This window comes from Saimiri boliviensis, chromosome 18, assembly GCF_048565385.1.
Source record: "Saimiri boliviensis isolate mSaiBol1 chromosome 18, mSaiBol1.pri, whole genome shotgun sequence".
Taxonomy (NCBI): Eukaryota; Metazoa; Chordata; class Mammalia; order Primates; family Cebidae; genus Saimiri; species Saimiri boliviensis.
The window spans coordinates 341,736-358,307 of record NC_133466.1 but is presented as its reverse complement, the minus strand read 5'-3'; the positions used below and the strand labels follow the sequence as shown (position 1 = coordinate 358,307).

Here is a 16,572-nt window from a genome sequence, read left to right as displayed (position 1 = left end):
TAATTTTCAAAATGACAGCCTGGCATTGCCATTATGTTAATAAACATTTGTTGTACTTCTTAAATATTTTCTGGTATATGAAAGTTCTCATGTTTGGCCAGGCGCGGTGGCTCACACCTGTAATCCCAGCACTTTGGGAGGTCGAGGTGGGTGGGTCACCTGAGGTTAGAAGTTTGAGACCACCAGCCTGATCAACATAGTGAAACCCTGTCTCTACTAAATACAAAAAATTAGCCAGGCGTGGTGGCGTACGCTTGTAATCCCTGCTGCTTGGGAGGCTGAGGCAGGAGAATTGCTGGAACCAAGGAGGCGTAGGTTGCAGTGAGCCGAGATTGCACCATTGCACTCCAGCCTGGGCAACAAGAGTAAAATTCCAGTCTCAAAAAAAAAAAAAAGTCAGATTTAGCTCTTTTCCACAGATCATAAGGCTTTGCACAATGTTGTATTGAAAAGATAATGCACATACACATGGCAGAGAAATTAAAGAGTTCAGAGGAAATGTAGGGCAGAATGAGTCTCCCTCCTGCCTTTTCCTAGAGGTGACCTCTGGTGACGTTTCCTGTGTTTCTTCCAGAAGTAATTGGTCAGTTCTCTTTATTTTATTCTTATTCTTTTGAGATGGAGTTTGACTCTGTTGCCCAGGCTGGAGTGCAGTGGTGCAATCTCAGCTTACTGCAACCTCTGCCTCCTGGGTTCAGGTGATTCTCCTGCCTCAGCCTCCCAAGTAGCTTGGATTATAGGCATGTGCCACCATGCCTGGCTAATTTTTTTTTTTTTTTTTTTAATTTAGTAGAGAGGAGGTTTCATCATTTTGGTCAGGCTGGCCTCGAACTCCTGACCTCAAATGATCCATCCGCCTCAGCCTCCCAAAGTGCTGAAATTACAGGTTTGAGCCTCTATGCCAGGCCCGACCTTCCAGTTCTCAAACCATGGTTCACAGACCTCTCATGAGCCTTTCTGGAGGCCTTTCTGGGAAGACTATTTTTATAATAATAATAAAGATGCCATTTCTATTTTTACTGTGTTGACACTTGTGCTGATGGTCCAAAAGCAATGGTAGGGAAAACTGCTGGCTCTTTAACATAAATTGAGGCAGGGACTCCATGTGGCACTAATAGTCATTGTATTATTCACTACTTCTCCACTTGCAGTTTTAAAAAAAGCAAAAAGGGCTGATTTCACTTAAACATACCCTGATGAAGCAGTAAAAATTAATTTTAAAAATTTTTGGCCTTTTTTAAAAGGCCAAAATGCTTTTGCTTTGAAGCACTTTTGCTGCACAAAGAGGTACAGTTCCTGTTTTGAGAAACAGCAGTTGTGTATTCTGAGCTGCAAAGTTAACTAGCTACCTTTATTGTGGAATGCCATTTTTGCTTGAAGAAGTGGGTGGCAGACAAGCTGCGGTTATTGAGACTTGCGTATTTGGTGGACATTTTCTGGAAAACAGATGAAGGAAAATAACTGACAGTTTATGACCAATGATAATATTTGTGCTTTCAAGCAAAATTCAAAATTTTGAAAAATTTTATCTGCTACCATGGCTTGACAGTTTCCCAGTAATTAAGGACTTCTTTGATTGGTGGCAATGTTAATAAATGAGTATTTATTAACACAGTGAAATGTGTCAACATTTGGAAAATCTGCATAATTCTGTGAACTAGTGTTTTCCAGTTCATCATGGTGCATGGTAAAAGATTCATTAAAAAGATAGACCAACGGACTTTAATTATATGAAAAGTTCACTGATATAGTTTTAGATTCTATATTACAACTTTTTTTTTTTTTGAGACAGTGTTTCTGTCGCCCAGACTGGAGTGCAGTGGTGTGACCTTGGCTCACTGCAGCCTCTGCCTCCTGAGTTCAAGTGATTCTCCTGCCTCAGCCTCCCAAGTAGCTGGGACTACAGGCACGTGCCACCACGCCCAACTAATTTTTGTTTTTTTTAGTAGAGATGGGGTTTCACAGTGTTAGCCGGGATGGTCTCGATCTCCTGACCTCGCGATCCGCCTGCCTTCGCCTCCCAAAGTGCTGGGATTACAGACATGAGACACTGCGCTTGTCAACTATTTTTTTGAGACTACCCCATGCCTAGTTTTGGGGTGTTATAGAAGAATGTCCACAATGATCTGAAAAGGCTGCCGAAAACACCCTTCCCTTTTCCAACTGCATATCTCTCAAATGGATTAGATTCATAGACTTCAACCAAAAAATTATATAGTGCAACAGATTGGATGCTGAAGCAGACATGAGAATCCCTATGTCTTCTCTGAAGTCAGAGTTAAAGCGACTGGCAAAAATGTAAAGTAATACCTCTTCTCACTAAATGTTTTTGTTCTCAGAAATGTATTACCTTTAGTAAAAAATATTATTTGCCTTAACATCTAGTCAGTTTATTAAAAATTTCAAATGAGTTAAATATTTTTAAAATTTCATTTATTTTTTGTTTGTTTGTTTTAAAGATAGGGTCTTAATCTGTTGCCCAGGCAGGAATGCAGTAATGAGAGGATAGCTCACTGCTGCCTTGTACTCCTGGGTTCAAACGATCTTCTTGCCTCAGCCTCTTGAATAGCTACAACATAGTAGCTGAAAGACATGAATGTCATCATCTCTTTATATTTTTTGCAACATTTTAAAGCTATTGTCTAGTTTAATAAATATATCAGTTTATGTATATAAGGACAATCAGGTATTTCAGTTCATAAAAACATGTTTGAAAATCTTTAACAATTATACTGACTAGTTGCTTGTATGTAACACTAACAAAAGGTATTATTCATGATTCAGGAATACCATCTTCAGAGTTTGGTTTTTTTTTTTCCCTATAGTAAATTATCCCAGTACACATGTCTTTTTATTAAATTTTGATTTATAAGTTTATTTAAAAAGATCAGCACCTGACCAGGCACGGTGGTTCACGCCTGTAATCCTAGCACTTTGGGAGGCTGAGGCAGGTAGATCGCCTGAGATCAGGAATTCGAAAGTAGCCTAACCAACATAGTGAAACCCTGTCTCTACTAAAAACACAGAAAATTCGCTGGGCGTGTTGGCGGGCACCTCTTACCCAGCTACTTAGGAGGCTGAGGCAGGAGAATCACTTGAACCCGGGAGGCGGAGGTTGCGGTGAGCCGAAATCGTGTCATTGCACTCCAGCCTGGGCAATGAATGAGACTCTGTCTCAAAAAAAAAAAAAAAAAAAAAATCCGCACCAGCTGGGCACGGTGGCTCACACCTGTGATCCCAAGACTTTGGGAGGCTGAGGAGGGCAGATCATTTGAGCTCAGGAGTTTAGGATCAGCCTGGTTAACTTAGTGAAACCCCATCTCTACTAAAAATACAAAAATTAAGGCCAGGTGTGGTGGCTCATGCCAGCAATCCTGCAAGGCCGATGCCCGTGGATAACTTGAGGCCAGGAGTTCCAGACCAGCCTGGGCAACATGGCAAAACTCTGTCTCTACTAAAAATACAAAAAATTAGCTGGATGTGGTGGCAAGTACCTGTAATTCCAGCTGCTTGGGAGGCTGAGGCAGGGAGAACCTGAGGCTGCAGTGACCTGAAATTGCACCACTACACTCCATGAGACCCTGTTTAAAATAATAATAATAATAATAAAAATAAGAAAATCAGCACCAGAACAAATCCTACACAAGCCCACTTGTATCAGGAACTTAGAACAGTCAAACTCATAGAAGCAGAGAGTAAAATGGTGGTTATTCAGGACTTAGGTGGAGGGAGAATCTGGAAGGTGTTGATCAAAGGGGATATAGTTTCAGTTATGCAAGGTGAATAACTCCTAGAGAGCTGCTGTACAGCATAGTGTGTATAGTTAACAATACTGTATTGTATATTTAAAAATTTGTTAAGAGAGTAGATCTTTATGTTAAATGTTCTCATCACAAACAGAAAAAGAAGAAACTTTTAGAGATGATGGTTATGTTTGTGGGATGGTTTCATGGGATATACTTTAAACTCATCAATATTTATACATTAAATATGCACAAGTTCTTACAGGTTAATCACTTGTTGGTTTAAAAAAGAAATATCAGTGATTTCAATTTTAATATCCTAAAACTTTAAACATGCTTCATTGCCAGCTATTCTGTACCTGTGTAATTCCTTTCTTTTGCCATTTAAGATTAAACTTCACTTTCTTTTTGAGGCTCTGCCTTCTGCTAAAGCTCCTTCCTCCCCCTGCCCTCACAGAATAAAGTGCCTGTGCTCTGTATCCTTTTAAAACTCAATTGTATCACTTTTGTAGGATCATAGTTACTTGTTTCATGATTATTTGTTTGCTTGTCTTTTCTATACCATTTTAAAGGGAACATTTCAAGAGGAAGGTTCGATCTGTTCATCTTTCTATCTCCAGCACCTTGTACATTTTAGGCACTTTAATGGATGCTTACTGAATAATAAAAGTGAAAAACCTCACATGGTGTTTATTCTGTTTCAAATAAAGAATCCTCTGCAAATGGATTAATACTTAGCTATTTTTACAGCAGTTTTTCTAACTCAGTGAACCCATCAGCAGGATGGATCTGTGCCTCAGAGAGGCATTGAATCAGAATGTGGTCTTTGTTGCTTTAAGTGACCAGAAAGAAAAAACTTGGAGGAGACTAAGATGAGTGCACTGTTGCTTCTGTCCTCTTGCAGGAGTCCAGGCTAAGCTGGAGAGTTTTCAATGGTGTGGAGCTCGATGACCTACATCTCATCTAGTAGTTTGTTAGGGGCCCATGAGGGCATAATCCACTGACGGCCTCATTGCTTGTGCTGTGGGTCCACACTGCTCTCAAGCTGAGGGTTTGCTTCCTATAACAGGAATACTAGGGCTCTTTCCCGGGAGTCCTGATGGGAACTTTGGCTCAAGGACTCCCCATTGGCCGGAACTTTCTTAGTGCTGCCTTTAGTCTAAGGCTTTTTCTGCCCGACCTGCCACCTTTTCCTCTTACCCTGGCAAAAATCCACTGGTTCTCTCCCCGTTTTCCCTCAAGGGTGTTTCCCCACGTAAATCTGTTTCACATCTAATCACGTGATAGCATCTGCTTTTCAGAGGATGTGAACTGCCATAGGGGGTCACTGATTTAGACCTACCTTAGAAGGGCTGATTTATCTGGTGTTGTCAGTTTAGATGTTCGTCTTCCTTATTAATAGTCTGTTCTTCAAGGTTGTACCTGGCACGTGGTTGTTGGTCAAGGTGTATTGAATGCTTCACTGTTCTCAGGATTCTGTTGCCTGTGTCTGACTCTTCTTTAGTTACCCATCATGAAGCTTCCTGAGAGCAGGGGCCAAACCTGCCTTGTTCCTCTGAGTTTCAGGCACCAGAGCTTGTGCATTGTCCACGTCCAACTCCTCCAGCTGGCTGACTGTCCTTCTGTGTGACTCAGCACCGTCTGCTTTTCTTTAGGAGCACTTATTTTAAGGAATGCAGTAAATAATTGCAATAGTAATTATCCAAAGTATTAATACTGTTGATAATTCTGTGTCTTATATTGGTCTTCCCTACCTGGAGCAGTCCAAAGGACCTTTAAGAGAGCGGCGTTGCTGTTCTGCTCCACGCTGGCCAGGCCTGTAAACTGCCTTGACTTCTCACACCTGGCACTTGATGACAGGGATTAAGAAACATGCTGTCTCAAGGACACCTGTCTATAGGGAGAGTATACCTGCCTGCCTTCAGCAAAGGTGTATAGGGTGTGTGTGTGTGTGTCAGGGTTGCGCAGTCCAAGACAGCCTCTCTCAGCCATTTAGTTCCCTTTTCCTCTTTGACCTTTAGTCTCACAAAGTAGATTGAATGTACATCCAGGACTTAGAAGTTGGAAAGAGATTCAGAGATGGGGGCACTGGTCTGCTGGAGTGCAGAGCCTGTCTGATGATGTGTCCTCATGGAAATGAGCATGAAGGAGTGGAGTCACCCCTGTGCCTGGTGCCCCCTTTCATGTAGTGTGTCCTCAGTGAGCATTCGCCATGTGTGGCTGCTTCCCTCATCATCAGGGCAGGTCAGGGACCAGGATAAGTGTCTTTAGAAAGTTAAAAAAAAAAAAAAATTCAAGAGCTGCAGTTTTGTTTTTGAAATCACATATTTAATCTTTTAATGTATTATTAATGTATTATTTTGCCTGATGTGATACACATTTATTTACCATAAAAGTGAATTCAGGCCGGGTACCGTGGCTCACGTGTGTAATTTCAGCACTTTAGGAAGCCAAGATGGGTGAATCACCTGAGGTCAGGAGTTTGAGACCAGCCTGGCCAACATGATGAAACCCCCTCTCTACTAAAAATACAAAAAATTGGCTGGGTACGGTGGCTCAACCCTGTAATCCCAGTATTTTGGGAGGCTGAGCTGGGCAGATCACCTGAGGTTGAGAGTTTCAGACCAGTCTGATCAACATGGAGAAGCCTCATCTTTACTAAAAATACAAAATTTGTCAGGTGTGGTGGTGCATGCCTGTAATCCCAGCTACTCGGGAGGCTGAGGCAGGAGAATGGCTTGAACCCGGGAGGCAGAGATCACAGCAAGCTGAGATCGTAGCGATCACGCCCGGCTAATTTTTATATTTTTAGTAAAGACAAGGTTTAGCCATGTTGGCCAGGCTGGTCTCAAACTCCTGACCTTGTGATTCACTCACCTTGGCCTCCCAAATTGCTGGGATTATAGGCGTAAGCCACTGTGCCCAGCCTTTACAGAGTTTTTAAGAGCAGTTTTATGTTCACAGCAAAATTGAGAGAGAGGTACAGAACTATCCCATATTCCTCCTACCCTTATACGTGTATAGCCTCCTTCACTATCAGCTTCCTAGTAAATCTTTTTTTCTTTTTTCTTTGTAAATATAAAGACGAGGTTTCACCATGTTGATGAGGCTGGTTTTGAACTTCCAACCTCAGGTGATCTGCCCGCTTTGGCCTCCAAAGTGTTTGGATTACAGGCGTGAGCCACTGCGCCCAGCCCCAGTAAGTCTTTTAAGACTAATTTTTGCTGTGCAGTGAGCTTGCTTTTGGGTAGGACTAACATAATCTTTGTGGTTCAGTCATTACACCATTAAATTAGTTGACATTTTCAATATTGCACTTGCCTGTTAAAAAGACTAGGAAATCATAAACTGCTTGGCAAAGAAAAAAACAGTGTAATCAGTGAAGACATATCACTTTAAAATAACTGTTACTTCTAATGTGTATTGGTAAATAATCACTTAGAGTAACGTACCGAAGAGTTTCCCTTCCCTTTTTTTTTTTTTGAGACAGAGTCTCTCTGTCGCTGAGGCTGGAATGCGGTGGTGCGATCTCGGCTCATTGCAACCTCTGCCTCCCAGGTCCTGGTTCAAGCAATTCTGTGCTACCCGGGCAGCATCTGTTCTTAAGATTTCCTGTGTTCTTGAAGGCAGCCGCTAAAATTATAGCAGGGGGACCGTGATCATGTGGCGGTTTCCTTTTAGACTTTGTATTAATCAGTTGTAAGGAAAGAAATCCTTTGTTGTCTTCTTTCTACAGTGAACTGTTCATAATTTAACAGTACCATTTTGGAAACAGCAGAAAAAGAACTTTTATACCCTTTCAGATTTCAGAACTTTTTCTGCAGTATCTTTAGTAAAGAAACCTTAAGTCTCTGAAACAAAAGGACACAATAGTTGGTATGTTGAAGCCCTAACCCCAGTGGATTGTATTTGAAGATAGCACCTTAAGGAGATATTTAAGGTCAAATGAGGTCAAGGGCATGGGCCCTCATCTAGTTGGACTGGTATCTTTATAAGAATAGGAAGAGACACCAGGGATATGTGTGCATATGTGAAGACAGTGAGAAGGCAGCTGTCTGCAAATCAAGGAGAGAGGCTTCATCAGAAGTGAACCCTCTGGCACCTTGATCTTGAGCTTTCAGTCTCCAGAACTGTGAGAAAAGAAATGTCTGTTGTTGAAGCCGCCCACTCTGGTATTCTATTGCAGCAGCCTGAACAGACTGGCACTCAGTGTGTCATCCTATTGTTTAACAACATTCAACAGACTGGGTGCCAAGAGGCTCACAGTCTAGTGGGGGCTGAAAGACATGTAAACAGTGGCAATATCATGACATGTATGCAGGACCCAGTCAGCCCAAGGGAATGGATCATCAGCACTAGGCGAGCAGGGCCAATAGTGGAAGTAGCTTCCATGAGCTTTGTTATGAAGGGGGTGTTAAGAGAGTGGAGAAGGAGGAGCAGGGATGGATGTGGAGACAAAGGAAGGTAAACCAAAGTTGAGTGGGCCAAGGAATTTCAGGCAGTGTTCCACGGGTAGATGAGGAAAGGCAGGGGCGAACTTACAGCAGGCCTCACACATCCTAGTAAGGAATTTGGACTAGATTCTCTGGGGTCTAGACAAACTGGCTGAAACAAATTCAGATGCCTCCCTATAGTTAGTTGGGTGTTGTGGATGTGTGAGCTGACCAAGAGTAAGGTAGGAGGGGGTGCTGGTACCTGTGGCCTCTAGAATGGCACTGTTTAGAACTTTCCGCAGTGATGGGAAGGTTCTGTGGTGTCCAGCATGGTAGCCACCAGCCACATGTGGCTATTGGACACTTGAATGTGGCTAGTGGGAGTAGGGAACTGATTGTTCAATTTAATTTACTATCATTGAATTAAAATGTAACCACATATGGCTAATGGCTACTGTACTGGACAACAGCAAAGTGTATGCTCTGCTTAAAGGCTTCCTATTAGCAAGAAATACCATGAAAATATATTTTATTCCTGCCACTGCTCTTGATAAAGGGGAGAAAATGAGCAAGTTGAAAATATGTGTATACATTCAAGAACTCAGTAAATCTTAAAACCAGAAATAGCCAATTTTCTATTTTTAAGAAAAGACTATGGGGCAGGAGTTTGAGACTACCCTGGACAACATAGGGAGACCCTGTCTCCACAAATTAAAAAAAATTTAGCAGCGTGTGTTGGCACATGCCTGTTATCCCAGCTATTTGAGAGGCAGAGGTGGGAGGATTGCTTGAGATTGAGGCTGCAGTGAACTGTGATTATGCCACTGCACTTCAGCCTGGGTGCCACAGTGAGATCCTGTCTCGTGGGGGTAAAAAAAGGAAGGCTATGGGGATGATTTTTCTTGGGTGCTTTATTTATTTATATTTATTTTATTTTGTTTTTTTTTTAAGATGGGATTTCACCATGATGGCCAGACTGGTCTTGAACTCCTGACCTCAGGTGATCCACCCACCGCGGCCTCCCAAAGTGCTAGGATTACAGGCGTGAGCCACCGCGCCCAGCCTATTTTTATTTTATTTTATTTTATTTTGGAAACAGAGCCTGGTTCTCTCGCCCAGTCTGGAGTGCAGTGGTGCAGTCTCAGCTAACTGCAACCTCCACCTCCTGGGTTCAAGAAATTCTGCCTCAGCCTCCGAGTAGCTGGGATCATAGGCGTGCACCACTACACCCAGCTAAATTTTGTATTTTTAGTAGAGACAGGGTTTCACCATGTTAGCCAGGCTGGTTTCAAACTCCTGACCTCAAGTGATCTGCCCACCTCGGCTTTTCGGAGTGCTGGTATTACAAGCATGAGCCACTAAACCTGGCCAGGTGCTTTACTTTAAACAGGTCTTAAAAAATGATGGAGCCAGCAGTCCCTCTGCCCCCACCTTTTAAAAAAAGATACAATTAAAACATTCCTTCACAATCTCTTTTGTCTCTTTCTGTCTCCGTCTTTGATTTAGAAAGCTTGTTCTGCAGTATGTGAAAAGTAGATTGGAGGAGGCTGAAATTGGGGGACAGAAAAGTTAGCTTAAAAAACCCACTGCGGTAATCCAGGGCAAGAGATTTTGCTGGTCTGAATGGAGCTGAGCCAATAGGATGGAGAGGACAATCAGAAGTAGAGCCAGCAGGCCAGGTGTGATGGCTCATGCCTGTAACCTCAGCACTCTGGGAGGCTGAGACAGATGGATCACAAGGTCAAGACATTGAGACCAACCTGGCCAACATGTGAGTGAAACCCAGTCTCTACTAAAGATACAAAAAAATTAGCTGGGCGTGGTGGCACAGGGGCGCACGCCTGTAATGTCAGCTACTTAGGAATCTGAGGCAGGAGAATTGCTTGAACCCAGGAGGCAGAGGTTGCAGTGAGCCGAGGTCATGCCATTGCACTCCATCCAGCCTGGTGACAGATTGAGACTGTCTCAAAAAACAAAACGAAAGTACGTAAATTAGCTGGGCGTGGTGGTGTGCACCTGAAGTCCCAGCTACTCAGTAGGCTGAGGAAGGAGAATCATTTGAACCCAGCAGGTGGAGGTTGCAGTGAACCGAGATCATGCCACTGCACTTCAGCCTGGTAACAGAGGGATACTCTGTCTCAAAAAAAAAAAGGAGAGCCTGCAGACTTTGTGTGAAGTGCACAGTAAAGAAGGGCCTAGGGTGACTCTGGAGTTTCTGAAACACATGTCTGGGAGATAATGGTACTGCTCACAACCATGTGGAACACTCAAGGAGTGTGATGCTGCTCTAGGAGATCTGAGTGGTGATACCCAGAGTGCATTTGGATATATAAATCTAGTACTTTCTAGAAATGTCTAGTCTAGAAATTTGGACGTTATTGGCACATAAATAACAACTGGAGTGATTACCGCAAAAGGAGAAATGAATAATGCAAAGAGAGTCTAGGAAAAAACTCTGAGGAGCCCAAATCCGTAAGGGAAAGGCAGAGAAGGGAGAGACTACAGGGAAGACTGAAGAAAGCGTCCACAAGAAGGAGACAGGACAAGTGTGTGGGCATCTGTGCAGCTGAGGCAGGAGAAGGTTTCAAGAAAAAGTGTGTTTGGAGGATTTTCTGGGTCAGTATTCATGACCAGTCATCAGGTAAAGATGACTACTTCCCCGAATCTCATTCAGATGGTTGAAGAGGGGTTTTTTTGTTTGTTTTTGTTTTTTCCTGAAGAGATGAGATCCCACTGTATTGCTTAGACTGGTCTTGAACTCCTGGACTTGGGGTTAAGTGATCATTTTGCCTCAGCCTCCCAAGTAGCTGGAACTATAGCTATGTGCCACCACATCTAGCTAGGTTTTCAAAACTGAAAAGAAATTCATAGTCTAGATTCTGGGAAATCCAAACAGTGAGGATTAGCTGATTTGGAAAGGCAGGAATGGAGCAGATCTGAAGCAGATGGGCAGTGCATCCTTTGAACTAAGTTATGGAGGGGATAATGAGGAAAGGATATGGTTTTCATTGTTTTTTCAGAGTCTGCTAATGTATTCCCATAGAAGATACCACCAGTTGTTTGGGGAAGTAAGCCCTCAGAGAGCAGCCCTACCTCTGCCTCAGCCAGAGACACTTCTCTACTTCTCCTAAGAGCAGTTGAACAGATGATGTGCAGCTGAAAGGATGCAGAAGCATTGAAGTGGATAATATCTAAGTTCTCCTTTCAGTTGCAAGGCTAGTCGTCTATGAATGTTGAGTAAGAATTATATAACCATGTGGCTTTAGCTTACCAATTGATGTTTAAAAGCATTCTTCCATTAAATACTTGGTATTTTAAAGGTTTATTATCTATTTACATACAAACTTGTTAGCCAAGAGCTATATTTCCTTTTCTTTTTTTTCTTTCTTTTTTTTTTTTTTTTTTTTTGAGAAGTCTTGTTCTATTGCCAAGCTGGAGTGCAGTGGGGCTATCTCAGCTTACTGTGACCTCTACTGCATGGGTTCAAGCAATTTCCCTGCCTCCGCCTCCCGAGTAGCTGGGACTACAGACCCACGCAACCACGCCCAGCTAATTTTTTTTTTTTTTTTTTTTTTTGTATTTTAGTAGAGTCAGGGTTTTCACCATGTTGGCCAGGATGGTCTTGATCTCGTGACCTTGTGAACTGCCTGCTGCGGCCTCCCCAAAGTGCTGGGATTACAGGTGTGAGCCACCATGCTTGGCCAATCAAGAGCTGTATTTTTACGGAAGAGTCTTATTACCTTTCACTGACATTGTTGTCTACCTGTATGTCCTAAATGCATGTTAAGGGTCTTACTTCAGTTGAAAGGGATAATTTAAATAAGCTCATGAGTACTGTAGAAGATATGACAGACGTTCATATTGAGCAAGTATTCTCTGGTCCTTGGAAACTGCAGTATAGTCAGCCACAGGCTTCAGTTTGAAAGTCTTTTAAGAGGTAGAAACTTCTGAATGTGGATGACTGCTTCTTGTTTAATTTTTTTCTAATTGTGAAATATTTCAAAACACACCAATTTTTGTGAATCATCATATATACAGCCATGTACCTACTGCCCAACTTTTAAAAAATTAATATTAGCTTCATATTTTTTGGTTTTTACAAAGAACCATTATAGAATTGAAGTCCCATTTTCTCTCTAATTCATTTGCTGTCTTCATAACTTCTCTCCTGAATTTGGTGTTTTATCATTTAATTGCCTTTCCATATATCCACAAACAATTGATAGTGCTTTTACGTATTTTAAAACTATGTAAATCATCTTGATAAATCCTCTGAAACTTGCTGTTTACCTCAATATTATATTTTAAAAATTATGATTACGTTAATACACGTAACTCTGGATCAGTCTAACTGCTGCATGATACTCTTATATGATTACACCATGTTGTAGTAATTTTTTTTTCCCAAGTATATTTTTGAAACACATAGAGTGTGAACAATTTACAGAGTTGGCATCAGCATCACTCCACAGTCCACTTGGAGAAGAGTGCCCAAGGAAGGCACTGAGCACTAGCCCAGAAGCACAGATACAGACCAGCATGGGGAAGTGCTCAGGAAAAGGAGGGAACTGGAGAGAGCCCTCAGGCAGGGGAGTTAAGTGTAGGAGTCAAAGTGTGCTCAGTATTGGAGGAAGCAGATCCAGGTTGTTCGAGGCAGATTCGGAATGAATCTCACCAACAATGGCTTCTAGTCATAGCATCACTCTTTTTTATTTTTTATTTTTTTTTGGAAATGGAAGTCTCACTCTGTTTCCCAGGCTGGAGCAGTGATCTCAGCTCACTGCAACCCCTCCACCTCCCCAGTGCAGTCTTGGCTCACTGCAACCTCCGCCTCCTGGGTTCAAGTGATTCTCCTGCCTCAGCTTCCCAAGTAGCTGGGATTACAGGTGTGTGCCACCATGCCCGGTTAATTTTTGTATTTTTTGGTAGAGATGGGGTTTCACCATGTTGGCCATGATGGTCCCAAACTCCTGATCTCAAATAATCTGCCTGCCTCAGCCTCGAAAAGTGCTGGGATTACAGGCGTGAGCCACTGCACCCAGCTCATGGCATCACTCTTAATCTGGAAGTTGATGTGCCCTTACTAGGCCATGGATATGTAAAAACGATCATTTAATTCCTCTGTGCATCTTGTCTTCAAGTTTTACAGTGGTCAGGTCTGATCACTCCTCATTTTCTTGCCTCCTCCTGGTTCTCTGTGTGGGCACCTCCAGTAGGACCTGTCTAACTGAGTAAATCTAGCAACATTGACTTAAGCTTACTCCTCCTGTGGTAAGTCAAGGAAGCACATGCCCTTTTTCCTAATAGAATAGCAGAACTGAAGATTTATATGTATATATATATATTTAGCTGGGCGTGGTGGCTCACACCTGTAATCCCAACACTTTGGGAGGCTGAGGCAGGTGGATTATATGAGGTCAGGAATTTGAGACCAGCCTGGCCAACATGGTGAAACCCCATCTCTACTAAAAATACAAAAGTTAGCCAGATGTGGTGGCTCACACATGTAATCCCAACTACTCAGGAGGCTGAGGCAGGAGAATCACTTGAACCTGGGAGGGGGAGGTTGCAGTAAGCTGAGATTGTACCATTGCACTCCGACTTGGGTGACAAGGTGAGACTCTGTCTCAAAAAAAAAAAAAGATTTATATGTGTGTGTGTGTATATACATATATATGTATACATATGTATACACATGTACATGCATGTATATATATATTTTTTTTTCTTTTTTTTTTTTTCCAGTCAGAGTCTTGCTCTGTCACCCAGGCTGGAGTGCAGTGGCGTGATCTCGGCTCACTGCAACCTCCGCCTCCCAGGTTCAAGTGATTCTCCTGCCTCAACCTTGCAAGTAGCTGGGATTACAGGCGCCTGCTACTACCCCTGGCTAATTTTTTTATTTTTAGTAGTGATGGGATTTCACCATGTTGGCCAGGCTGTTCTCGAACTCCTGATCTTGTGATCTGCCTGCTTTGGCCTCCCAAAGTGCTGGGATTACAGGTGTGAGCTACTGTGCCCGGAGTGTGTGTGTGTGTGTGTGTGTGTGTGTGTGTGTGTGTGTTTGAGATAAGAGTCTCACTCTGTCACCCAGACCTGGAGAGCAGAGGTGTGATCTCAGCTCACTGCAACCCCTCCACCTCCCAGGTTCAAGCGATTCTCCTGCCTCAGCCTCCTGAGTAGCTGGGATTACAGATTGTGCCACCACGCCCAGCTAATTTTTTTATTTTTAGTAGAGACGGAGTTTCAGCGTTTTCATCAGGCTGATCTCAAACTCCTGACCTTGTGATCCACCTGCCTTAGCCTCCCAAAGTGCTGGGATTATAGGCGTGAGCCACTGCACCTGGCCATAGGTATATATTTTTCTTGAACTCTCAACCTCAGGTGATCCGCCCACCTTGGCCTCCAAAGTGCTTGGATTACAGGCGTGAGCCACCACGCCTGGCCTCTGGTATATATTTTTAATGGTTGCTCATTGTAGTGTGCTCGGTGGTGGCCCCAGAGATGTCAGGTTCTAATCCTGGAACGTGAATGCATGTTACCTTATTTGGAAAAAGAATCTTTGCAGATGTGATTAAGGATCCTGAGATGAATTTTTCTGAATTTTCTAGGTAGACCGTAAATACTACACAGGTGACTTTAGAAGAGAGAAAGCATAGGGAGCTGAAATACATAAAAAATAGGGAGCACCCATGTGAGTACCAAGGCAGATATTAGAGTGATGTGGCCACAAGTCAAGGGATGTTGGCAGTCACCAAAAGCTGGAAGAGTCAAGGTACACTTTTTTTCTAAAAGCCTTCAGAGGGAGTGTAGCCCTGCTCTCACCTTGATTTTGGCTCAGTAAAATTTAATTTGGACTTCTGGCCTCCAGAACTGTGAAAGAATAAGTTTCTTTTGCAAGCCACCAAATTTGTGGTGTAATTGGTTACAGCCATAGGAAACTAATCTGTCCACTTCAAGGTCAGTGACATTCTTAGAGGAGAAAGTATTTTGTTATTTTAAAAATTACCTCTTAGATTGTGAATTATATTGGTTAAATTGTAAATTATGTTGGTGGTATGAGATATTTTTGTCTTTTCCTTTATGATTGGTGCTTTCCTGTTAAAGAGAGAGTTCTGTATGTCATGGTCATGAAGGTATTCTTCTATATTACATTTTAGAACTTCTGTTGGTTTTTTTTTTTTTTTTTTTGGGAGATGGAGTCTCATTCTGTCTCCCAGGCTTGGAGTGCAGTGGCGTGATCTCGACTTACTGCAGCCTCTGTCTCCCAGGTCAAGCGATTCTCCTACCTCAGCCTCCTGAGTAGCTGGGATTACAGGTGTGCACCACCATAGCTAATTTTTTTTTGCTTTTTTGAGACAGTGTTTTGCTCTTGTTGCCCAGGTTGGAGTGCAATGATGCAATCTTGGTTCATTGCAGCCTCCACCTCCTGGGTCAAGTGATTCTCCTGCTTCAGCCTCCAGACTAGCTGGGATTACAGGTATGCACTACCACACTCAGCTAATTTTGTATTTTCAGTAGAGATGGTGTTTCACCATATTGGTGAAACCAACATGTTGGTCAGGCTGATCTCGAACTCCTGACCTCAGGTGATTAACCCACCTCGGCCTCCCAGAGTGCTGGGATTATAGGCATGAGCTACCATGCCCAGCCCATACCCAGCTATTTTTTTTTTTTTTTTTTTAAGTAGAGATGAGGTTTCGCCGTGTTGGCCAGGCTGGTCATTAACTCCTGACCTTAGGTGATCCACGGGCCTTGGCCTCCCACAGTGTTGGGATTATAGTTGTGAGCCACCACGCCCAGCCATCTTTCACATTTAGATACGTAATCCACCTGGAATTTAATTTTATGCTTGGTGTAGAGGAAGAGTGATTTCATTTCTATTGCAGTTGACCATTTGGAAGCGGCTATCTTTCCCCTATTACTGTGGACTGATTTCTGCTGTGTTGCTCTACTTGTTTATCTTAGCACCTACTCCATTCTTTCTCCATATTTGGTGGAGTAAGTCTGCCCTCTGCCCTCTTAATTTTATTCTGATTTTCAAGCTTCATTTAGCTAGTCTTGGCCCTTTGCGTTTCCCTATATGCTTTGGAATCAGCTTTCAATTTCCTTGCAAAAACTTTCAAGAAGTACTCAGGCTGACTCTTACGTTCCACCTGGAGAGAAATTATGCTTTCTGGTATTAAGTTTTCAGATTCATGAACATGGTATATCCTTTTATTTCTTTAGGTCTTTTTGACTTATCTCAGTAATGTTTTTATAATGTTTTTAGTTTATGGGTAGTAGTCTTGCACACCTTTCATTAAATTTATTACTAGATTTGAGATACATTATTTTTCAGTTCTAGAATTTGTTATAGTTTATTTGTTTTTGTTTTTTTGAGACAAAATCTCACTTTG

General features: G+C 42.5%; 1 protein-coding gene across 6 annotated transcripts in view; it reads left to right on the top strand.

The window, feature by feature from the left end:
* Positions 1 to 16,572, top strand: part of DIP2A (disco interacting protein 2 homolog A) — a 112,849-nt gene that overhangs the window by 5,251 nt on the left and 91,026 nt on the right. The window contains exon 1 of one of the 6 annotated variants that reach the window (XM_074389357.1): positions 150 to 11,413. The exons of the other annotated variants lie outside the window; for them this stretch is intronic. Within the exon in view, the coding sequence (XP_074245458.1) occupies positions 11,407 to 11,413 (7 nt within the window). The 5' untranslated portion in view covers positions 150 to 11,406. Of the gene's footprint in view, positions 1 to 149; positions 11,414 to 16,572 lie in introns of those variants that run through there. 6 annotated transcript variants of the gene reach the window in all.